The sequence below is a fragment of the Periophthalmus magnuspinnatus genome, chromosome 22 (assembly GCF_009829125.3).
Source record: "Periophthalmus magnuspinnatus isolate fPerMag1 chromosome 22, fPerMag1.2.pri, whole genome shotgun sequence".
Classification (NCBI taxonomy): domain Eukaryota; kingdom Metazoa; phylum Chordata; class Actinopteri; order Gobiiformes; family Gobiidae; genus Periophthalmus; species Periophthalmus magnuspinnatus.
In genome coordinates, this window is record NC_047147.1 from 9,078,954 (window position 1) to 9,104,000 (window position 25,047).

General features: G+C 38.6%; 1 protein-coding gene across 2 annotated transcripts in view; it reads right to left on the bottom strand.

The window, feature by feature from the left end:
* Positions 1-25,047, bottom strand: part of slc4a11 (solute carrier family 4 member 11) — a 93,396-nt gene that overhangs the window by 5,152 nt on the left and 63,197 nt on the right. For both annotated transcript variants that reach the window (XM_033988102.2, XM_055230950.1), the window contains exons 10-17: positions 23,630-23,755; positions 21,945-22,058; positions 19,516-19,648; positions 18,889-18,962; positions 11,965-12,190; positions 10,454-10,560; positions 5,697-5,862; positions 2,528-2,701 (exon numbers count right to left, since the gene is read on the bottom strand). In XM_033988102.2, the coding sequence (XP_033843993.1) occupies positions 2,528-2,701; positions 5,697-5,862; positions 10,454-10,560; positions 11,965-12,190; positions 18,889-18,962; positions 19,516-19,648; positions 21,945-22,058; positions 23,630-23,755 (1,120 nt within the window). The remainder of the gene's footprint in view (positions 1-2,527; positions 2,702-5,696; positions 5,863-10,453; positions 10,561-11,964; positions 12,191-18,888; positions 18,963-19,515; positions 19,649-21,944; positions 22,059-23,629; positions 23,756-25,047) is intronic.

Genomic DNA, 25,047 nt, shown 5'->3' on the forward strand with positions numbered 1-25,047 from the left:
TGTCATGACAACAGAAATAGCAACAGTGAGTGCAAACGGCACCAAGAGTGCAAAATATGGCCCTGAGATCTTATTATTATTTATTATTATTATTATAAATAACTTATTATTATTCCAATAATAAGTTATTCTAATTAACTTATTATTGGATTGGGAAATTATTCTTTACATATCAAGGATACATGTCAGTGAGATCAATATCAGCTGTCATTGCTATTGGCCGATCAAAACACTTAGATGATCAGTATTGATTAGGGCTAAACCATTATCAAAAATGATCAAATTGCGATATTTATATTGCAACTGCTCTTAGATTTGCGATACAGCTATGTTTAACAAGTAGGATTCTGTTCAGAATCATGAAGCACTGATATCAATCATCACAAATCCTGATCCTGCACCTGTAATGTAGGCTGTTTCTTTTTTTTGTAGACTTTATTGTCCCTGTAGATAAATGTTCCTCTGCATTTGACCCATCCTTCAATTCTTTAAATTAGTGAAAAAAGTTCATTTTAAGCCCTACATATATTTTTTAATAATAAAAAATTTGATTACCTATGGAGTGGTTTGGAAAGCTCTATTAGCTGTAATAATATAGGAACTAATTACTCCTGTTGTGGGAAGTGACATCACCTGTACTTTTTCCTGAGTATATTTATGGCTACCCTCCTGTGATGACAAGAGAAGTGACTATCACCGAGGATATAAATATAATATGGTATATGATGATTCTTGAAAGTAATCAAAGGCCTTTCTCTTCAAATTATAGTTGCTTGTCTACTTGAACTTGTGATCACACGCCCCATTATGTAAGTCCTCCATCAGTTATATGTTTGGTGCTTTTAGCTGTAAAGAGCAAAATTAGGTCACAGTAAGAATTTATCTTAATCAAAAGTGTGGTTTCCATCCACTTAAGGCTGATCAGGGGTTGCTGAGAGGTGAGGACAGGAGGAGACTAGCAAAAGCATGTATTAATATTTACACCAGAGAATCTGAGTACTGCTCTTGCATGTTTAAAGCCTCAGGAAATGTTGCCTTGAAACTGTAATGTATTTCTGACATGAAACTGGTTTGTTCAGATAACATAACAATAACATTGAACTGAATATAAATGAATATGTCTGATTGGCTGTGCTGAAATAAAGCTACAGTACACAATGGTAGAAAGTCAGTGCCGTGGATTCTTTAAGGGCACATAGGTGGAAAGGACAGGCTTCAATGTCACTAATAACAATATACCTTATATATATCCATTTCAATAAGCAGTGAGCACATTATAATTTTCAAGAATTCAATAATTATACAAAACAGAGATATACTTCTTGGCTTAGTTTGCTTTAAAATGCAATGACACCACTATTTACAGGGGAGAAAAAGTCTATCATTAGTGAGGCTAGCATTAATAACAGCAAAAGATTTAACTGAAAGTAAAATGTGGTGAGGAGTCCAGCCAAAATGGTAGGATGGACAGGAGAAAACAAAAATTTACATTTGGCTTCAGGACATTTAAAGGGCCTGTACCTGCTTTTTTCCCATGTATCTGAGTTAAATTTGTCCCAGTACTGATATATTATATAAGCAGTTCTTTGGGTCAAAATAAGTCTGCTGCCTGCTGTCTGCATCTAATTAGAAAACATTTTATTGACTGATAATCAGGAAGGGTGTTGGCATGCCAGTTGCTGATCTCTTGAGTATTGTGAAAACTATTTATAAACGCTGTGAATATTTATGATGTTCAGAATGAATAAGGTAAGTGAGGAATAACTTTGGACCACTGCAAATGGTTAAAAATGAACTAGTTCTGTTTTTCACATTAAAAAAAAAGGTACAGTGCATTTAACTTGGACTGTTAAAGGTGATCTCCCATTAATCCTAGACTTGATAAATATATTTGGCTGTTCTGAACTAACATGCAGATGAGCCTCTTGATTACACATTATGAGGATGTTGTAGATTTATTTTTAGTATTCTAACTCTGTTGGACAGTGTCATATTCCTCCATGTAAAACACCACTTTCCCTCTGCGTCTTGAGTCATTTCTAATAAACAATCTGAGAGGGGAAATTACTTTTTGGTTCAACAAACAGCATTAAAAATCACTGCAAGTTGCGGGTTAGAGTTAATTTCTTCCAACATCTGAATACACACTGAGGTGAAGAAATGTCCAAATATTCCCGACACAAGAGGAAATAGTTGTGAATGTGTATCTTCAGTTATGTTAAACGCTCTATAGGGGTTTCTATTTGCCCTATTCATTGCACTTTGTGCAGATTAATCCTGGCTGAATGCTAACTAGATTTCTGCACATGGCACATGGCTGCAGTGATAAGACCAATCCTCTCATCTCCTCTGAGCTCCTTCACCTCTTCCCCCCGCAGAGAAAATGCTTAGTTACATAGTAATCATGCAATCAGTGAGAAGCAGGATACAGTAGTCTGTAACACAAAATTACAGTGGCTTCACACTCCAAAGACGACCTTTAATTGAGCGTTTGATTAGCGGCACAGCAATGGGAGGTGTCACTCACGTCTCGTAGAGGTGTCCGCCTTCAACGCGCTGCTCCACGAAGGCCAACTGCCGCACGTGCAGTGTGGAGTGAGGGAAAGCTGCGTGCATCCACGGCAACCCCATCACCGACATCAGGATGTTAATGAGGCCAGAGAGCATCAGGTCCCAGTGGTAGGCTGTGCCCTTCAGCAGCCTGTGGACAGTATGCTTTGTTAGAATGTACAGACAAACTACCATACGCATACACAACCACAACTGTATGTACATGTCTAATGATTATACAGTCCTCTCATTTATTACTTTTAAGCAAAGATCATCATAAAAATAGGGCTGGAAAATATGGTGATAAACATCGAATCGTGATTTCATCCCTGTCATGATCTGCTATTTTAATTAAATCGCCACATTGTGAGTCATTCAGAATTATTTGAGCATAGAGCTGCATTCAAGAGAAAACTAATTTTCTCTTGAATGCAGTTCTATGCTCAAATAAAGACATTTTTTTCCCACCCACTCCTCCACTATTGGTCAGCCTCAGGAGTACTCTGTGAATAAGTCACAGGTGGAATTAACCAATTGTAATGAAGTGTGAAGTTTCAGAGAAAGCAGATGATGAGTTACCGCTTGAAGGCAATATAAAGATACTGACTGTACATAAATTGTGATGAAATTGTGATCTGGCTGCTATTAATATTTTGGCATATCGCCCAGCCCTATTGAAAAGTATTAAAATGTAGCTCAAACAACTTCAGTTTTTTTTTTTTTTTGTTTAAACACAACCAACTTGCACAGTTTGGATCTAAAAAGATAAAGAGCAGTTGGAGATGAGAGGCCAATGTCTACAATATTACATTTTAGACACCACTAATGACTCTATTTTATGCGAACGCAAAGACTTAATGAGGCGCAAAAGACTTGAAACATTTTATGAAAAGATAAACGTGAGTTATTACCTACATCAATCCCTCAATAAAAATGATTCTCAGATACAGTGCAGCTCTATGCCTACAGTGGCTCCATTTTGCACCACTCTAGCTGGTGTTGAATGAGGGAACGCAGAAGGATCAAAGCACCACCCAAAGCCAAGGACAAGGGTCAGTTTTATGTACAGTAACAGTACATTCATATTTTACACAGAGCTTGTGTTGTTCATGGTCAAACATAAATGTAAAGGGCAGGATGCTCCTAAGGTCAACTTTGCCCTTCACCACTAGAGCTGAGGGCTTTTACCGCTCACTGTCTCACCATTTAACATGAGAAAAATCATGTTTCAGACCCATACATCATGTAAATATAATGAAGTTACAAGAGAGTGCTTTAGGCTGCTGTGTTAGACCTGATTTTGCTTATATTATTTAGAATTTGTATGTCAACCCAAAGCTTTTAACATTACTGAGTCACTTGCCCTTGACTATGACATTCAAACACACAGAGTAGCCATGCAGTGTTCATAAGTCTAAGTTTTCCTTGTGAAAAATAACATGGCAATATTCTAAATAGGCTTTTTCCTCAATGTCTCAGTTTGAACTCTTTATTCTTAATGAGGTTGCAGAGTTATAAATTATACAAAAGCTGACGATAATGATGTTTTTATGATACAACAACAAAAGGCCTACTCAAGACAATTACCTGCAGTGCATCACTGTCTACACAAAGAAAGTGTCTCATTATTTGATTAAAGCTGTGCTCATTTATTTTCCTGATGGATACATTAGTTTAAAAAGTAAATAATTTAGCATTCCAGTAACTAAAGGGCAGCAATAGGTACATCCATTCGCCCACTGATCAGAAGGTTTTTTGATCAATACCCGCTTCCAAACCTGAATACAGTGTGAGTGTGTACTGCTATTGTGTCCTTGGGTAAGAAACACCTACATTAATGTGAATGTGATTTATTATACATTAGCACTAGAATATTGCAAGATTAAAATGAATGCTTAAAAAGACTTAACAACATAGTTTAAATAGAAATAAAATAAATAAGGTTGTACGCCATATGGTAATGTCCCTTGTTGTGCTTTAAATGGCAAATCTGTTCTCATTGTGTAAGATTGAATTAAAATAAAGTTCCCTTTATCAGATAGTATTTCCATGGCTATATTTTGACATCTTTAAGCTGAGGCAGGAGCACTGACATAAATAGCCTGAAGTGTTTGCAGCTGCAGCCATTTTCTTGGTGACTTACAATTGACAAACTGTGAAGGTTAAAGACAAGCAAATTGTACTATTGATACATCCCCAGTGCAACGGCCTTTGGGTTTCAACTGAACAGATCAATAACATGGTCACAAAATTATGATTCCACTTCTTATTTGAAACTGACATCCAATTAATTTTTGAATCATAAATTTAGATAATAAGTGTCCTTCTTTATGGAGTTTAGCTGGGCTGTCAGCGGAAAAAAAGAAAAAAAAGAAAAATAAGCTTTAAAGGAGTTTGGAAAATGTAAAATTAGAACAAGAGGCTACAAGTTCAGCTGCTTTTTTTAGCTGTGAGGCTTCTTCAGAGCTCCCTGACTATGCCAATTTAACTCACATGTCACATTTATGGTTGAGTTAATCTGCTTTCCTCAAACAAACAAGGATATGCTGAAGATGTAGCTCAGTGTATGCTGTGGCCAGAGGATACTAAGAACCCTTTTGAAGCACCACAGTCAGACCATATCACTAATTAAACCCAAACACTCTGAAAATGCTTATGCCGTTGTTTAAATTCCTGGTTGCGCCTCATTATCTACTATTATCCTATGTGCAGAAAACAGAGACGTCAGCTGCCAGTTCATGCAATGGTATTTCTGTGCCTCTCTAGAGTAATCATTACCAGACCTGAAAAAAAGGTATATGTAGTAACTGTTAAATGGTCAAAAAATACTCCTGTCTATTTAGAGTAGTAAATTCTATAGTAATAGAAAAAACTAAAATCAAATGATAACAAAGAGAAGTTGTACAATGAAGTTGTAACATCACCTGTCTGCAATTCCAAACAAAAATACACTTTAGAAAACAACAAAAATACAGGGCTGTATTTGGCAAAATAAACTATGAGTAAGTGGTTTATGGGCTTGTCATCTGATTACAATGTACAATGAATAATGACACTAGTGAAGTTAGGTGGTGTACTTAGTTAGGTACCATCTTAGTCTCAACAGGGTAATAACTAAAGTTAAGTTTTTATATTGAGATCTTTACCTGTTTTCCGGTGCATTTGTCAGTGACACAACAATGTTCTGGTCGATGAAGATGAGCAGTGCCAGCAGAAAACCAAGCCCCATGGCGCTGACCACGTTGAGTGCCGACAGACGCTCAAAAGGAGCCACGTTGAAGATCGGCCGATTATGAACTTTAAACACAGGAACTGTGAGGGGCAGAGGGGGAAAAATTCAAAATCTGATCGATTTATTAATTTCTACCTCTTGTACAACATACCCCATATACAACTTTTTGACCAATACATAAATTTGGTACTTCAGGTACAACTAATTCTATGACTGCTACTACTTTTTGTCAATTAGCTTGACAAACACATTATGAGGAAATTATACTAGCAATTAACTAAAACACTAATGCATACATGCTTTTGGTTGCCTGATCTGAATAATAATACAATATATTATATTGGTCCGATATCAATATTGAATAGAAAATGTTTTTAAAGTTGAAACATGTACTAAAAATAAAGAGCTGTGGTTTTATGTTCAAAAAACCTAACAAAGATATGATAAGATGCCTAATCCCAAGACCTCCTGCATTCGAGCAGAGACTACAAGGGTCTAAATTACTAAAATATTCCTTTGGGTGGAAAGGGGCAAAGATACAGTAGTACGGAAAAAAGACACAATAAAGAACAATAGCTAAATGATTTTCTGAAGGTTCCAAACCTAGTTTAGTTTTATGATAATTAAAAGCCCACTTTTACACTTTTTGTTATGAGCAGTTCTATAATTACTATATATACTATTTACCTATATACTACATAATGGTATTCCAATTCAAAACACCAAACACCCGACCATAAATGTCCTTTCTGTTCTGAGCAATCTGAGCAAGTAATCTAAAACTAATCAAACTCAATCTTGTGTAATAACTTCTGTTTTGAAAACATCTATCCTCTCAAATAAGCCAGTGTATTTTTAGTCCAAATTTCAGCCTGCATCTCCTCAGACGCTACAAATTGGTTGCATTTGGTTACATTTAGTGAGCAATGATTACAATACAATAATAGCACTATTGACTTATTCTCTCTGGAGGTAGAGGAAGAATAAAATTGGCTCGGCCGTCGAATTTAGATTCACTTGAGGCTTTGGCACTGCCTCCCTGTGCTTCCCGGTCCATCCCTGGAGAACAGCTGCTGCCTTGGCAACGATGAATGGTGTCTTGAATTTACGCTAAACAATAAGGGAATAAATGCTGCGCATCTCCCTCCTGCTTTGGGCTGGACATTGATTAAGAAACAGTACAAAGAATACAGTCACTGTCTAGGGCTCTGTGTCTGAAACTATCATTTTAGGATTTTCAGTTGATAAGATTTAGATGTTAAAACATTGATGATATGGAATAATAACATTTTAGAAATGTCATGATGCCTGTAGTATCTGTCTCCCTGTGTGCTTTCCCCTCCCTCACCTGTCTGAGCCTGGAGCTGGGCGGAGTTCCTTCTCCTCCCGTGCACACCTGGAGCGCATTAGCGCAATTACCTCCACCTGCTGCCGAGTATTTGAGGGCTCGGCAGAAGACACTCGGGGCCAGACCGTCCGCGTATTCCTGCTCGTCTTCACCCTGTTTCCAGGACCGTCTCGGACCAGACGCTCGGGCCAGACCGTCCACGTGTCAACATTCCTGCTCTCGCTCGTTCCTGCTCCTGCCTCTGCGCTCCAGCTCCAGTACAGTCCACCCCTCTGCCTTGCCTCCTGTCCCGTCTTGGTCTCCGGCTTGCTTCCCGTCTCCTGCCCTGTCTCCCGCTCTCTGGATTACTCCTGCTGGGTGTTCCCTGGCCCTGTCCCTGGTCCCGTCGTGCTCCGGCCCTGGCTGTCTCCGTGCCCGCTCTGGACATCCCTGCTTGGCGTGCCCTGGTCTCGTCCTGATCCTGTCCTCGTTCCGGTCCTGGTTTTCCCGTCCCTGCTCTGCACTACTCCCGTCTGGTCTGCCTCCCGCTCCCTGCTCCCCGTGTGTGTTAAATGAACTATTAAAAACTGAATTTCACCATTTTGTAAATAAACACTGTAAATCTTCCCCCGAGTCTGCATTCCTTGGTCCGCACCCGCACTAGCCGTTACGACAAGAAAACAATTTGAGACTATCTTACACTGATTAATTTTGCTTAGATGGGGGTTTTGTGGACAGAGGCTGACTATCATGTTTATTTACAAAGGTAAATTATTTAAATTTGGACTTTTCATGTGTGAGTAAATAGTAGTTTGAAAACATCTTAATTCTCATTTTTTACATGCATCACTCCAAGCACTACTGCCATCATTTTCTCTCTGGTTATGACTGCTTTCTATCATAAATTAAAGGGTAATTTTCAAAGACAGCAAGGCAGTCGAATTATTTCAGTTTATGTATAAAATACATCTGTTTTGTATGTGTGGTACAAGCCAAAATGCAAATCTACCAACATTAGTCTGGACAGTGCCTTTAAAGGTGTCAAGCCTATGAAGGTGTAAACAGGAAATAGACTTGAACCCTTGGGCAAGCAATCTCTAAATATCCACTTTCTTGACTTCAAAATGGCAGCTGACAACTAAAGCTTTTTGCATGACATCGACCCAAAACACTCACTGTCACATTGAAGCCCACATTTCTGCAGGAGCATGACACAGGAGTTATTTTAAGATGCAAAACAAAGAACCATTTGACAAATTATCTCCTCTCACAAGTCCAAGATGAAATTTGAGCAGCAGTTGGGCTCTTTGCTTATCACCTCATCACTCATTAAAGGCTGTGAAAGGCCATATATGTCTGTGCATGTTGTATAGGGGCAGAGGGGAGAGAGGGGGACGGGGGGAGAGGGTGGAGCAGGCCTCGGGGCTTTCTCTGTATCTGTTTTTCAGCACTGCACGTTGTTAGAGGTTTGACAGCTGCGTGATTTCTGAGTTTTTTTGTAGAAAGGGCAAGAAGCTCCCAGAATGAATCTTCAAAGAGCACCCTGACTGAAAAGAAACCACATGGACTCCACTAAGTGACGGCTTTCTTACTTTGTTAGACGGAAAGTAGGTGCTTCAAGTATTCGAGGAAAACTGAATAATGGAATATGTAAAATGTGGAGATAGTCTTCTATCATTTGAGCTTTTCAAGAGCAAGTCAGTTAGAGTGCTGTTATTTCACAGATTGAATTGGCCAAGATTTTACACAAAAGACTTGCAGACACAACTTGCTCCATTTACCCTGGCTGGCTACTGGCACAAAGTGCATAATATGCACCTGTAGTTGGATCATGCAAGGTATTGCAAGTTATCTAGGATATTTAATATTCTGTGGTGTGGATAAACGGTTACAAAATGGATAATAAACTTGTCAGTAATGTCAGGTTCAAAATTTGAAGGCTCCACTTGAGAATGTGATCATTACCACAGTATCATTACAGTCTGAAAACTACCAAGTGTCTGGTGTGTAATGACTAGAGAAAGTGGCCAATAAATGTGTGTGTTCGTTAATTTTAATTTTTACACATTTTAGATGGTTGGTAGTTTTAGGTTGTTTTATTTCTTTTCTGACAAAAATGAACAAGGTTGTAGCTCAAACTATGATGATTGGGTCAGAGTATTAATTTATTAGAGAACTGCCTCTGGTTAAACTCCAGTCACCCCATGTCCTTGAGCAAAGTACACAACAGTTTGACAGTAATACTTGCCCAAACTTGCACTCATTTGTGCGAACACATTAAAATGTCACTTCAATATAGTTTTAAAATTGATGTTATAAATTGTAAATAATTTTATGGTAAGAATACACATCCTATAGAGTAATTGCAATAACTCAAAAAGCAAATAAATACTTCATATATCAATTAACCACATTCCTTTCTTTTTTAATTGAAAATTGTGGATTCATTGGTTTAAATAAGCTGTGCTCAAGTTGTCCACAACCTTGAAATATCAGTTTTGACATACATTCAACCGTATGGGACTTGTGTAAGTCATATGTTAATGGCCTGTATCAAAGTGGCCTCCAGTGCTTTACAAACAGGTTTTATTGCCTGTGACACTGACTTCACTGTCCAATGTCATATACATAAAACAGGCTTAACAAAGTCTATAGGTTATTTAGGTATGATAATGCCCTTGTGTCAATAATGTGCTTAATCTACCTAAAACTATCCTTCACAAATTATAATCAAGCATAAATGTTCAATTTTAGATGACTGACTAAAAAGAGTGCACCTATAGCTCAGAACAAGGTCAACTGAACAGAAGTCAGTCAATATAATGTACTTTGCAGGAGACAGAGTAACCAAACTGTTAACTGTGATTTGGACATTGGCACTTTCAGGAGTAAAAAACATGGAGTATAGTAGATAAAGGCCTTGTTGCTCTGCACCACTCCCTGTCCCTGGTCTGGGGATTTGAGCAATCCTGTCTCACACGTCCTCCCCTTTTAACACTTTTTAGATTCATCCAGTGGGAGGCTCCAAGCTCCAGGTTGAAGCTACATTTACGGGGCAGAAAATTACTTTTGAAACTAGAAGCTACTCCCACTTTGCAGCTCTCTAAGTCAAGAAAAGGTCACTTGAAATGTTACTACCACACTCTCACGGTTAACTTTGATGAAATGATTGTTTCTGCAAATATATGATGTTGTTTTTTTGCGGCGGTGCTGTATTTTTCCCTTGCAGCTAAAATGTCCACTTAGCGTCTGCTGCTGATGCACTGGCAGCACAGTACAGGTATACCGCCACACTAAATTCACGGGGGCACTAAATGTCCAACGAAGCAATAAATGATACTAACGCTCAATGTCACTGAAGATGTAGGAGCCGATGAAGGAGAACATGAGAACGGAGATGGGTAGGGCGCAATCCGACAGCACCTCCCTCACTTTGGCATGCAGGAAGGGACTGGCAAAGAAAGACAAAGAGAGACAAATAATACAAGAATACAATTATTGTGGACAAGGACAATGGCTGCAATCCTCACACTGCTTAAGTACCTCGGTCCGCCTTTTGCTTACACAATTCAATCCAGCTTTGAGCGTGATTTGATTACTGGGAGCAATCAGAAGTAGAATATTTAATGCTTATTAAATCAAAGACGGGAACAGAGGCTTTGACGGAAAAGGTACATTTGTAAACGGCCTGTCTGGAAAGTTCCTGTGAGGAGTCTGGGAGTCAAGGCTCCACTCTGCAGTGTGCACTATCAGAGGACAATACCTGCAGTGATTTATCTCAGTAAGGGCATCTCAAATTGTACAGGCATTTACAAGATTTACAAGACAGGCTACAATTTAAATACAAAATGTAGTCCTGGTTAGTTCTGGTTTAGTTTCGGTCTGGTTTAACCCATTAGTCCAGGTTTTCTATAGTTTATTTCTAGACTCCTGTTTTGGTACTGTTTAAAGGTGCACATTGCAACTTTTCTGACATAGGGTACACTTGTATTGCTCTGAATATTCCATTGTACAGCATTAAATTCCTATGTCCTATGTTCTATTTGAAACCTTGAAAAACATGCATTCTTAGAGAGAACGGACCCACCTCTCCAATGATCTGACTGATAACTTCACCCGGTAGTGTCACCAGCTTGGCTTCAAGGAGATGGGTAGGTTTAATGTCACACAGTGGAAAGTTACAGGCAAAGCTCTGACATTTCCATGGGGACAAGGAGACCCTGGATTCAGAAGTTACTAGGAATGCACCGATTTGATACTGGTATTGGATATCAGCACTGATAAGGAAAAATTTGATGGGTCAAATATCAGCTTCCAAACACTCGATATCCTGGTTGGACATATAAATTGACGTAAGACTATTTCCTGACTGTGGTTGGCCCAGAAAGTCTCCAAATGTTTTATTTTCTATTTATACAAAGTTTGTTCGATAGTTATTTGTGGGGTACAGCTACATAACACATTTGGATTAGTTTTGTCTTATTTTTCTTTTGTTTAAAGGAAATAAATGCTATTTTCAGCCTCTGCACTGGTATCTGTTGATATCGTGTATTGGCACATATTTAAAGCTATATTATTGAAATCGGTATCATAAGTGAAAAAGCTGGATCAGGGCATTGCTAAAAGTTACACTGTGCACCTTTACGACATACAATTGGTCTTGATAAGTCATGATTTTGCTGCTGTTTGTCCTTATTTTGTCCGTATTTGTTATATAATTTATTTCCTTTGTTCTTAGCAAGGATTACTTTTGGTTTAGACTTGAGATAGCCTCTTTGAGATGTATTTTCTTTGACAGTTCTTGACAGTTTGAGAAACACTGATTTGCAGAGTGAAAATGGCTTAGGTGCTGTACCTGCGTTTGAACTGGTACAGGGTGTAGCCCATCCATAAAGTGCCCAGCATCAGCAGCATACACAGCAGCGGCCGCTCACGACTGCAGTGAATGATGGATTCTGGGAGCGCGTTCAGAGCAAAGCCGGCTGCTACACTGCTCCTGTTCGCTACCATCGCATCCACGCTCCGGTGCAGGTCCACACTTCTGTTCGATAGTGTTGGAGGATGGTAGTACCTCTGAAAAACTGAAAAGCACACATAAATCTGTTAAAATGGTCTCCATAGTAACAAAGCATTTGTAAGTTTCAGGCAGCTGCCTGTTTTTTTTTCCCCCCCCAAAAAAAAAAAAAAAAAAAAAAATATATATATATATATATATATATATATATATCTATATAATATATATACACATACATATATATGTATACACATACATACATACATACAGTGGGGCAAAGAACTATTTCGTCAGCCACCAATTGTGCAAGTTCTCCCACTTAAAATGATGAGAGAGGCCTGTCATTTTCATCATAGGTACAGTTCAACTATAAGAGACAAAATGAGACAAAAAAAATCCAGAAAATCACATTGTCTGATTTTTTAAGAATTTATTGCAAATTATGGTGGAAAATAAGTATTTGGTCAATAACAAAAGTTCATCTCAATACTTCGTTATATACCCTTTGTTGGCAATGACAGAGACCAAACGTTTTCTGTAAGTCTCCACAAGGTTTTCACACACTGTTGCTGGTAGTTTGGCCCATTCCTCCATGCAGATCTCCTCTAGAACAGTGTTTTGGGGCTGTCGCTGGGCAACACAGACTTTCAACTCCCTCCAACTCCCTCCACTTCTTGCTTGTCCGGACAGTGTGTTTGGGATCATTCTCATGCTGAAAGACCCAGCCATATTTCATCTTCAATGTCCTTGCCGATGGAAGAAGGTTTTCACTCAAGATCTCACAATATATGGCCCCATTCATTCTTTCCTTTACACAGATGAGTTGTCCTGGTCCCTTTGGAGAAAAACAGCCCCAAAGCATGATGTTTCCACCCCCATGCTTCACAGTAGGTATGGTATTCTTTGGATGCAACTGGATGAAGCATTCTTTCTCCTCCAAACACGACAAGTTGAGTTTTTACCAAAAAGTTCTATTTTGGTTTCATCTGACCATATGACATTCTCCCAATCCTTTTCTGGATCATCCAAATGCTCTCTAGCAAACTTCAGACAGGCCTGGACATGTACTGACTTAAGCAGGGGGACACATCTGGCACTGCAGGATTTGAGTCCCTGGCGGTGTAGTGTGTTACTGATGGTAGCCTTTGTTACTTTGGTCTCAGCTCTCTGCAGGTCATTCACTAGGTCCCCCCGTGTGGTTCTGGGATTTTTGCTCACCATTCTTGTGATCATTTTGACCCCACGGGGTGAGATCTTGCATGGAGCCCCAGCTCAAGGGAGATTATCAGTGGTGTTGTATGTCATTCATTTTCTAATAATTGCTCCCACAGTTATTTCTTCACACCAAGTTGCTTACCTATTGCAGATTCAGTCTTCCCAGCCTGGTGCAGGTCTACAATTTTGTTTCTAGTGTCCTCTGACAGCTCTTTGGCCTTGGTCATACTGGAGTTTGGAGTCTGAGTGTTTGAGGTTGTGGACAGGTGTCTTTTTATACCGACAAGAAGTCAAAGAGGTGCCATTAATACAGGTTACGAGTGGAGGACACAGGAGCCTCTTACTTATTTTACAGAAGAAATTATATATATATATATATATATATATATATATATATATATATATATATATATATATATATATATATATATATATATATATATATATATATAGACACCAACCAGACAATACCAAAACTCACTCCATCTCCCTGCATTCCTATGCACTGAGCTGCAGGTCCACTTGAGTGTCTCCAAACGTTTTTAAACGCACTGTAGCTTGTAAGTGCCCAGCCGTACAACAGTACAATTTGCAGCGTTTCTCATAAGCTGTGAGCCACGGGTACTGTTCATAGTTGCTCGTCTGGAAATGATAGACAAACCCTTTTCCTTGCTAGGACAGGTTAGCTGGCGCAGGGGTTGGCCAATCTCTTCTCATAATATCCAGCTTTTTGTGAAAGGCCCGTCTTGAAAATGGCGCGGAAAGTATGTCTGCAACCAGATCAATCTCTTCTCCTCCTTCAGCCATTATGGGTTAAAAATACAGCAATACCTGACATTGACATTTGACATTCTGCAAACTGCCGCCTTTCATGCTGTAGCAGTGCGTTATGCGTATGCGTATCCGATCACAGGACACGTACATGTCCAGTTTGCTTAAGACCTTCTAGCTAGCCCTGAATTGCAGAATCAAGATCTGATTGGCTATTGAAACTCACTGTGTCTGTGTCTGTTTACTTTGAAGGCCCCAGGAAAATGAAATTTGCCTGACAACACAAGCAACCTGAAATATAATTGGATAAAAACTCTACCACAATAAACAACATTGGAAGCCACTCAATGAAGTGAATATAATATAAAGAGAACAGAGAATAGCATGTTTAGGCCAGTGGCCGATCATTTTCCCTCAACAAAATACATTAACTCCATGGAGATACTATTACTCCACAGTATGGCATTAAATGTATTCATTTCCATGTAGATGAGCAAGTTTCTGCACCAGGCCAACAAGTTATAGGTTATAGGATAGAGCTGTGGAAAGGTGCCACTGCCACTGAAAGCATGCTTTTCAAAATAATTTTGAGCAGTAAAAAACACCTGTAGTAAAATAAATGCAGACAAACAAATAACATCTGGGTACCCTCCACCAAAAAATATATAATATATATTGTATACAATGCTTGTGTATAGCAGTAAGAGAACAGCGGTAGAGTTATACTACTGAACAAGGTTAAGAAACATTGTGGCTATTATTTTGAGTTCCCATCGATCTAAACTTTAAATTAAAAGAGCTACAACTACATAAACTACATTCCAGGACTCAGCACTGATTCACAGCCACACAAACAAAATTGCTTGTGTCAGTTTAGATTTCTCTCTTTGCATCCCCAAAACAAGCCTCTATCATGTCACTATGGGGTAGGTTTAAGCTAGTATTACATGTAAAAGATTTAAATGATTTAGGACTCTTTTGGTATGCTAATGGTCTACGCTCTGCAGCCTGGTGGCATCAGCTAAAATGTAGAGACATACACTAAATTCAAGATATTTACAACAACTTGAAAATTAAGATACAACTTGTGTAGTAGTGGTAGTCAGCAAAAAGCATATGGTTATTGATGTGATTCACAGATCTAAACTTTATTAGTACTGGAAGAACTAAATCTCAACAAACATTTAAAGACCCAGGATTTACTTCACTGAAAATTGGTTCTCTCGTCTCTGCTCAGCACTTTGCAGACACCACACAAAGGTGTTCAGGAAGGTAGAGTCATTATTTCCAATATAAAACCCTAGTGGGCTAAGTTTGCTTCTAATTAGATTTTTAAACTTATCGAACTACTTGATTAGCTACAGTTGAAACCAGATATTTACATACACTATATAAAAAGACACATGCTTTTTGTTTTTCTCACTGTCTCAGTTTTCCTGTTTTAAGTTAATTAGGATTACCAAAATTATTTTTATTTACTAAATGAGAGAAGGATTTTTTTATATATACCATTTTTCATTCCTTTCTTCAAAATCAGAAGTTTACATACAGTAAGATTCCTATGCATTTAAACAATTTGGAAAAAAAAACTTGATGGTGATGTCATGTCTTTGGAAGCTTCTGATGGGTTTATTGACAACATCTGAGTTAATTAGAGACATGCCTGTGGATGTATTTGAAGACACACCTGAAGTACACTGTTTGTTTGTGTAACATCATGGGAAAGTCAAAAGAAATCCAAGATATCAAGAAGATAATTGTGAACTTGCAAGTCGGTTCATCCTTGGGTGCAATTTCCAGATGCCTGAAGGTGCCATGTTCATTTGTTCAAACAATTATACGCAAACATAAACACCATGAGAATGTTCAGGCATCATACTGCTCAGGAAGAAAACGGGTTCAGTGTCACAAAGATGAACGTGCTTTGGTCCGAAATGTGCATATCAACCCAAGAACAAAAGACATTGCGAAGATGCTGGCTGAAGCTGGTAAGAGTGTGTCATTATACACACAGTGACGCAAGTACCGTACCGATATGGGCCGAAAGGCCACTCTGCCAGGAAGAAGCCAATACTCCAAAAAAAAAACACACAAAAAATACTGAAACAACATTTCAAGACATCAGCCCGGAAGTGAAAGCTTGGGCGCAAGTAGGTCTTTCAAATGGTCAAAGACCCGAAGCATACTACGAGACTGGTTACAAAGTGGCTTAAGGATAACAAAGTCAATGTTTTGGAGTGGCATCATCACAAATCCCTGATCTCAATCCTATTGAAAATGTATGGGCAAAAAAGCATGTGCAAACAAGGTGGCCTACAAACTCAGTTACACCAGTTCTGTCAGGAGGAATGGGCCAAAATTCCTGCCAATTATTGTCAGAAGCTTGCGGAAAGATAACCAAAACATTTGGCCCAGTTTATACAGTTTAAAGGCGATACTAATGAAATGCATGTAAACATCTGACTTTGAAGAAACTAATGAAAAAAATCTTCTCTCATTATTCTGGCATTTAGCAAATAAAAATAATTGGTAATTGTAATTGATCTAAAACTTTTATAAAAGCATTTCTCTTTTGTTATATGGCATAAATACATAAAAAAAATACTTCACTCTATTCTTAAATAGAATAAAACACAAGTTTTCAACCTAACAAGATAGACTAAACCAATACTTACACAGGACTCAAGAACACAATAAATACCACAACAACTAAACTCAAACTGAAATGGAAAATATTAAAGATGCACTATGTAACTTTTCTGGGATGGGCTCTGTCACAGTGGATATGTAATTGATTTACCTGGAATGTTCTATCATGCATTTATTATATCTGACCTATAACTTGGCCTGGCAGTGTAACCTTCTTTTCATCATGGAGATGGAGATAAGTTAAATAACATACCATGCAAAAATAATATCTCCATGGAGATAAAATGGCAGACCATCTATATGAAAAGTTCTACTGTGCATCTTTAAAAATATCTTTGTAACTTCCATGGTACACTAAAACAGTTTGAAATGGTCTAACATGAACATGATGTTACTAGATCATAATTCTAATAAGTGAATATATTACCAGCATTAATTACCATCTGTAGACTGATTAATGGTGTTCTATGACACTGTATATGTGATGGATGTCTTTGCTTTCAGCAGACAGTGATGAGCAGCCCCTTCTGTATATATAGTCAAGCCTCAGCCTCTCCCTGCACTTTTACATATCTGTGAATTATAAGAAGACACTACTACAAGAGTTTGTGAGTGTCAGTGGAGTACTCTGATGAGTTCATGACATCAGCTATACTCTGCTCTCTCCTTTTCCTCAAACATACACAAGACAGGACCAGCAGTTATACAAGAGACAGGCTACATGTGCAAATGTATTCACTCTTGGTACCGCAAAATATTTGGTCTTGAAAGTGTCAGCAGTATGCTCCAGGTTAATGTTATGGTAATGGAATCTGTGGGAGCGAATTTTACAAATAGTTTCTCAGAATTGAACAAAAACAGCAACATGAACAAAAATACATTCTCGCCATTGATATTTACCAAATTAAACTGCAATGCATTTATGATATCCAATGTCCCAAGACAAACTGTGTCATATAGTGAATAATGCCCCAAGCAGGGATTAAAATCAGAATTGATTTAATGCATTTGAGCTATAATCCTAGTGCTTTGACCTGTCAAAGTTACACAAACTTTGTTGGGCATATATACAATCTTCCGTCCATTTTCTTATGCTTTATTGGGGGCCGGGTCATGGAAGCAGCAATCTGAGTAGGGAGACTTCCCTTTCCACACCCACTTCATCAAGCTCTTCCAGGGGGATCCTGAGGCATTCCTAGGCCAGCCGAGAGCCACTTCAGCTGGCTCCTCTCGATGTGGAGGAGCAGTGGCTCTACTCCAAGCTCCTCCCATGTGGCTGAGCTCCTTATCCTATCTCGAAAGGAGTGCCCAGCCACCCTACAGAGGTAACTTATTTCAACCACTTGTATCCCCAATCTTGTCATTACCCAAAGCTCATGACCATAGGTGAGGGTAGGAACATAGAATGACAAGTAAATTGAGAGCTTTGCCTTTCAACTACACAATCTTATTCCTCTTAGAACGACTTTTAATTAACCAATTAAGAAAAGTTTTCTGTTATGTAACATCATATGTAACATTAATATTTAAAGAATAATTACATCTGAAGCATCATATTTTTACCATTACTGCAATATTCAAAACACTTGTTCTTAAGAGTAGTGAGTAGTAGTGAGGAATTGTGATGGGTATGTGATGAACTACAACGTTGCGATGGCCATTGTAAAACAGACTTTTAAAAGGAGTGCAGGACTCAGTAGGCTGGACTCATTAGTCAGTAGAATAACTGCTGAAGGTTTGAAGCTGTGTTGTAGCAGGTGTGACGCTTCATTTGTGATTAGTCATAGATGACTACAATCTCCATATCTGCACTGTCACTGAGCCAGTTATGTGCCAGAGTGAGGCTGCATCATAGCACACAATGAGAAATACAAAAAGCTGCCTTGGTCCAAAAGGCTTATATAATAATTGTCAGGTCTGAAACAATATTTCATAATTTCTAAACTGGGCAAACATAAACGATCAAAAACTTTTTACAATTGAATTTACCTTATCTAAATGGCCATTCTGTGTAGCCAGCACTGACAAAAAATTTCAACATTTTAAAAGGACCAAGTGTACCATCATGGTGAAATAAAGTCAGACACAGAGCCAAAATGTGAAGGTTGTAGCCAATAAAGAAATACTTACTTTTAACTGTGCCTTTTACTGCATCAACCACGAATGCAATTGAAATGAACAATGCTATGACCTCCTCTGTCGACCTGCAAGACAAACAAACAAAAAGAGAGACCAGTGAAATTACCTTGATACCAGGGGGTAAAACAGTATTCACTGAAATAAAATACAAAGAGGTGGTTGGTGGAAATATCAGTATTTAGAAGTAAGTTTTCATAAGTCTAATAAGTGCATATAAACAAGGCATGGACTCAGTACTCAATACCGATTCTGATACAACGAGGATAATACAGAACACTCTTTCTTCAAACAATAGTTTCAACAATAAATCAAACTAATTTATTTTAAATTATCATTCCTTATATCTGTGCAATCCCTCACTCATCCAGGTAGATGCCATAGTGGCCCATGAACTCATACTTGTCTATGCGGTCTTACACTTGTTCTGATGCAGCTCAAGATAATTTTAAAGCTATTCAGGAAAGATTCATTTCTGTTCTGTGATTATGTTTCAGTATCCATAATTTCTCAAATGAGTATCTAGTTTCTATACTACTGATTAGTATCTGATTTTCTATACTTTTGACAACATGCTATATATCACTGTATGATGAATAAAGAGTGATGATAAAGAGTTACCTTTTAAAGAGCTTCATTAGTAGGCTAAGGTTGAAGATGCCTCCCAGTATAAGGAATAAGCAGTTCCAGAGGCCGATGCAAGCATAAAATGCTGGGAAGTCCAGGTTGTAGTCGTCACATATACCTCGAATAACTGAAGAGGAAAAATAAAAGTTACATTTTATATATATACTGTTTCATTAGTCCAAACGCCTGGACAATAAAGGGTACATATTTCATTAAAATTCAACCTGGTGTGTCAGATAATGTGCCCATGAGAAACAAACAAACTGCAGACTGATCAATGTTGATTAAATCGATATAAATGTAAATTATGCTTTGTTAAGTATTGATCCTTTGTTGAAATAGACAAGTTTAATACAAGACAGGACTATTCTCCCTTCAGACTATCAGGGAATGCAAAGATCAGTGTTAGAGATTTTTTTATGGAGTAAGGCGAGGTACGGATCTATATAGAGAACGTTCACAGCATGAGAATGTTTTTGGAAAAGACGAATGTTTTGAATCTCCATCCATCCATCCATTTTCTTCCGCTTATCCGGGGCCGGGTCGCGGGGGCAGCAGTCTAAGCAGGGACTCCCAGACTTCCCTCACCCCGGACACGTCCTCCAGCTCCTCCGGTGGGACCCCAAGGCGTTCCCAGGCCAGCCGAGAGACATAGTCCCTCCAGCGTGTCCTGGGTCTTCCCCGGGGCCTCCTCCCGGTGGGACATGCCCAGAACACCTCCCTAGGGAGGCGTCCAGGAGGCATCCTGAGCAGATGCCCGAGCCACCTCGGCTGGTTCCTCTCAACGCGTAGGAGCAGCGGCTCTACTCCGAGCTCCTCCCGTGTGACCGAGCTCCTCACCCTATCCCTAAGGGTGCGCCTGGCCACTCTGCGGAGGAAGCCCATTTCAGCCGCTTGTATCCGCGATCTTGTCCTTTCGGTCATTACCCAAAGCTCATGACCATAGGTGAGGGTAGGAACGTAGATTGACCGGTAAATCGAGAGATTCGCCTTCCGGCTCAGCTCCTTCTTTACCACAACGGACCGATACAGCGACCGCATCACTGCAGACGCTGCACCGATCCGATGTTTTCAATCTTTGTTATAAAAACAAAACACAGGATTATTGTCTTTAACGTAGTTAAATCAAATCTGGACTAATAAAATATGCACTCATGGGTATTATAGTCCTGATTATGATTTATTGCATTATGTTACATTTATGTTTATATTTGTTTGTACAACTCCATGTATTTTAGGGATGCATTGATGGATTCAGTGCAGAATCAGCCATTGGGCATACTGCAGGTACCACTGTGGTGTTCGACTGGTGCTGATGGTCAGGAGAATTTGTTTTTTGTGGAGAAGTATATATTTCACAGGGACAAAAAGAACAAAGACTCTTATGACATGGGTTTTACAGCAGTAGTAAAACATCGATCCAAACAGACCAAACAGTGAAAAGAATTTCATTCAGATCAGAAAATGCTCGTAAAATAGGGCGATTCGGCTGTAATGTTGAGCAGATTTCTGCACTGATGAGTTACGACTTTACAAATAGACCATTGTTCTGCTGAGGTTGGCTGCTGGAAACACAGCCATAATTATCCCCCTGAGAATGTGCTTCGTAAAACTTTAACCTATTTACTTCAAACATGGCCACACCACAAACAGGCAAACAGCCCTGGTATTATTGTGAGAGCACGTTGGCACCACAGCCTGACCACGGGCTGATCTGCAGCTCCCTCCGTCAACACGCTTTAGATCCAAACTACTGCTGCTGGCTAATACCACACTTATGCTCTGCTGTCTCTCTGTAGTGAATATAAAGTATACATGTCCATGAGTTAGTTTGTGACCCCAGGCTTTTGGGAAGCGGCTCTTACATAATGACACTGTTCTGGGAAAAAGCAGGAATTTGTGGATACAATTACCCTGATGATGTGGTTTTCTCTTTTATTCAAAGAGGTGGCTTAACATAATCTTCTTACTCTCTGTCTTTTATAACTGTCCATCTGTAAAAAAGGCTATGCCCTCCATACCAAATTTCCATGTTAACTTATATTACATGTTGGTGTTTCACATTCACTTCACAAGTTGTAGTGAATGGTGATAAAATGAATGATCTCACAAATCTGAATAACAATATATGAACAAATATATCTTTTGCATTTTAAAAGAATATTATAACATTGGCTGTGGTTACATGCACTCAAATTCTTATAATTATCAAATTTTTCAGCAAAAATCTAAATTATCTGATTTACTTCTGATTATGGTCCCTATGATTACTCACATCAAATTGGGCAGTTTGCGTATCCTTTAAGTAATTTTAAATGTCTGAAAATCAGATCTTAATCTGATTTTGGTTAACTTGTAACTGCAGCCACTGAAATTTACTTCAAAATGCGATTAAATGTTCAGTAAACTGCAGAAGTACATACCACTGATGAAGATGGCTAGAGGGGCAGTGGTCAGAGGGATGACTAGAGGAGATCCAGCGAACAGAGAATAAATGACCCCTCCGATGCTCTGCCCAATGATGGTCTTACGGACATCTGGAAAACACAGAGATGAAGATAACGCACTCTCAGAAGACGTGATTAATGACTATTTAGAAAAAACTGCTCTGAAAATGTGACTTTAACCAAAGATTTGTGAGCAATTTCACAAAAAAAGATGTAAATAAACTGAGAATGTGTTTATTCAAAGCAATAAACAAAGAAATATGGCTGTTATAGATTTGCGCTTTTACCACTTGGCAGCTGCTGAGGAGGTTTAAATCTCTCCCCAAAAAGGAAACAGGAGATTTCAAGGGCAAAATAATATACATTTTGTCAGACTTGTCTCTTATCACTTTCATTTGTGCATTACTTAATATGTATTGTATAATTTTCTGCCTGACCCCAATTAAAGCTCTTATACAACAGTGGATAAATGGGGCTAGATTTGCTCTCCTCCCTAATGACTGGTATCTTACTGTTTTATGAAGTTGAACACTGGAGATGTCAGTCAACACATGAAAGGAGAAGTGATGAATGCTAATGTGATTTTTAATATGCATGGACTTGATACAAAATATTAACTACTGGTTCCTTGGTTTACAGCCTGTTTTGAATGTTTGCTGTGTAATTTTTAGCTACAGGGAGAACTTCAAGTACCAGTATGGTTGGCTGAAGGTTGAAAAATAGGGCTACTGAATTGTTTTGTAGTAGTTTCCTACTACTGCTACAGTTTGTTGTGGGTTTCGAATTAATGTTGTCACTGTATTTAAAGTGTATATATATGTTTTTATGTTCCTTTTTACTTACTTACTTACTTAAAAAAAATTCATCGATGGAGGGAAAAAACATCTCCAGTTACAGTATGCTAACTGTAAGAGACAAATAGTTGCTGCTCACAAAGGCGGGCTACATCTTCATGCATATTTTAGAGAATCAATTTGTAATTCATTTTGTGCAAGTATAACTTCTGCTTGCAAGATAATTGATATGGAAGTCAAACAGTATCTAACTTTGTAATTTTTGAAAGACAAGTTTTGGGGGGAGGTGTTATGTTGACAACAATGAATGATTTTAGTTATTATGATATGAACATACATAGACACTAGGGCTGTATGCCTTAAGTGGTTTAATTGGTTGATGGAGTCATAATCCATCACAATTGTATTAAAACAAATCCTTTTATTCAGATTATAATCACTGATATGTGGCGACAGCTGAAAGGAGAAGTTAGTGCGAGAGTTACCTGAACTTCTTTGCATAAATAGTCTTTTTTGCATTAACTCCTGCATGGTTGTAGCTTGTGAGTGTAGTTTGGGTCAGATACATAGAGATACATAATAGTTTGAGTGAGAATGAGTGTTGTGTGCAGTTTTAATTTTGGCCCTTTTGTCCTTTTGTGACCCCAGCCCCTTGGGACAACGGATGAAAATTATCCCTTGGCTATAATCTGGTGTCTTTACATCCATGTTTTGTCATTAGCGTGCATTGTCCCAATCAAATAAATAAATAAATACATTTTGAGAGTTTTTACCCTTTTTAGTCAACCAATTGACTGGCAGGACATGTCTTTAATCGATCAAGAATTTCTTTACTCAACTACAGCCCAACAATACACATTAATTTACCTATCTCTCCACGCGTGCTCTCATCGTTGAGCGAGCCGAACGCGATGGCAGGGAGGAGGATGGCGATGTAGAGGAAGATGGCCGTCGTCATGTACTTGAGCAACGTTTTATTACTGCCAACGATACCTGAGGGTGAAAAACGCACACAAACCCATGAGTCATATTCAGTAATGGAGCGGAGGAGGCCCTCATTTCCAAAGGACACAAACAGCAGTTCATTATTCAACAGAACATGCAGGTAAACCGCTGCGGCGCGCACTATTAAAACTGCTCATTTGGCTCCAGGTCATCCATCATAAGGAGCAGTTATTGCCTTTATCCAAATGATAGATAGGTAATTTTGGCATAAAACAACCTAATGGGCCCATAATATGATCACACTGATTTTGGATGCGTTACTTTCATTATTGTTATTATCCAATGGTTCACAATACACAAGACTGAAATGGTTAGGAGGAGTCATTATTAGTAAAATATAGGAAATTAAAATGTTTGGTAATACTGTTGTATGTAGTATTTTTAAGAAAATCTATTTTATCTAATCTGTGTGAAACAGTTTGAAGCAGGTTTTAAAACACACAAAATATTTGAAAAGTGTAAGAAAATCAAAATTTCTAAACATACAGTGTAAAGTGTTGTTTAAATTACTGCAGGTTTTAAATGCTGTAGTGTAAGTTTGTCCACTTTTGGCTGTTGTAATACCAGAATAGGAAGTCATAAACCTAAAACTGGACTCAATGGAGCTTTAAACTTTATTTCCAAGAGTGCCAGGTGTTATTTGGAGGAAAGTATATGTTCTTAAAACTGGTGTGCCCCATGTGCTACATACTTTACCAAGTCCACCTAGTAGTTTAGTATTTTCAAAGGTTGTTTCTGAGTTACTACAGCATTGGCCTATATGTATATCTAATTGTCAAAGAATATGAAAGGTTTGGTTATCACTTGGTTCAGTACATGCAGTGTTAGTTAGATATAAAATAACTTTAGAACATGTCTTGGTTTTAGCTGTTTGGTTTGCATTGTGGAGATGTGCCTTTGTGCTGATCATATGATTCGTTCCTAGAATTGTGCAATTTAGAAATCTTGGAAGTAGATCAATCAAACCATCAAGTTGTGTCCATTGGTTCTGCACTGGACATTTGTACGGGCCATTTTCGGCTTATTGAATGGGGGCTGATTTGATGGGTCAGTAAAACCTGCCCGGAGCCAAAGCCCAATGCAGCCATGTTTGATAGGTTGAGGGAATGACAGTGGACAAGCTGCAGCATATTCCTACAGGAAAACAACACTAATGGTCATTTTGGTTGGACTGGAAATGACACACGAAGCACAGATGTATCTGAGGCCAAGGGTGAGTGACCTGTGAGGAGCTACCCCCAAGTGAGCCGTAATAAGGACAAGATGATTCCTTCTGGTCA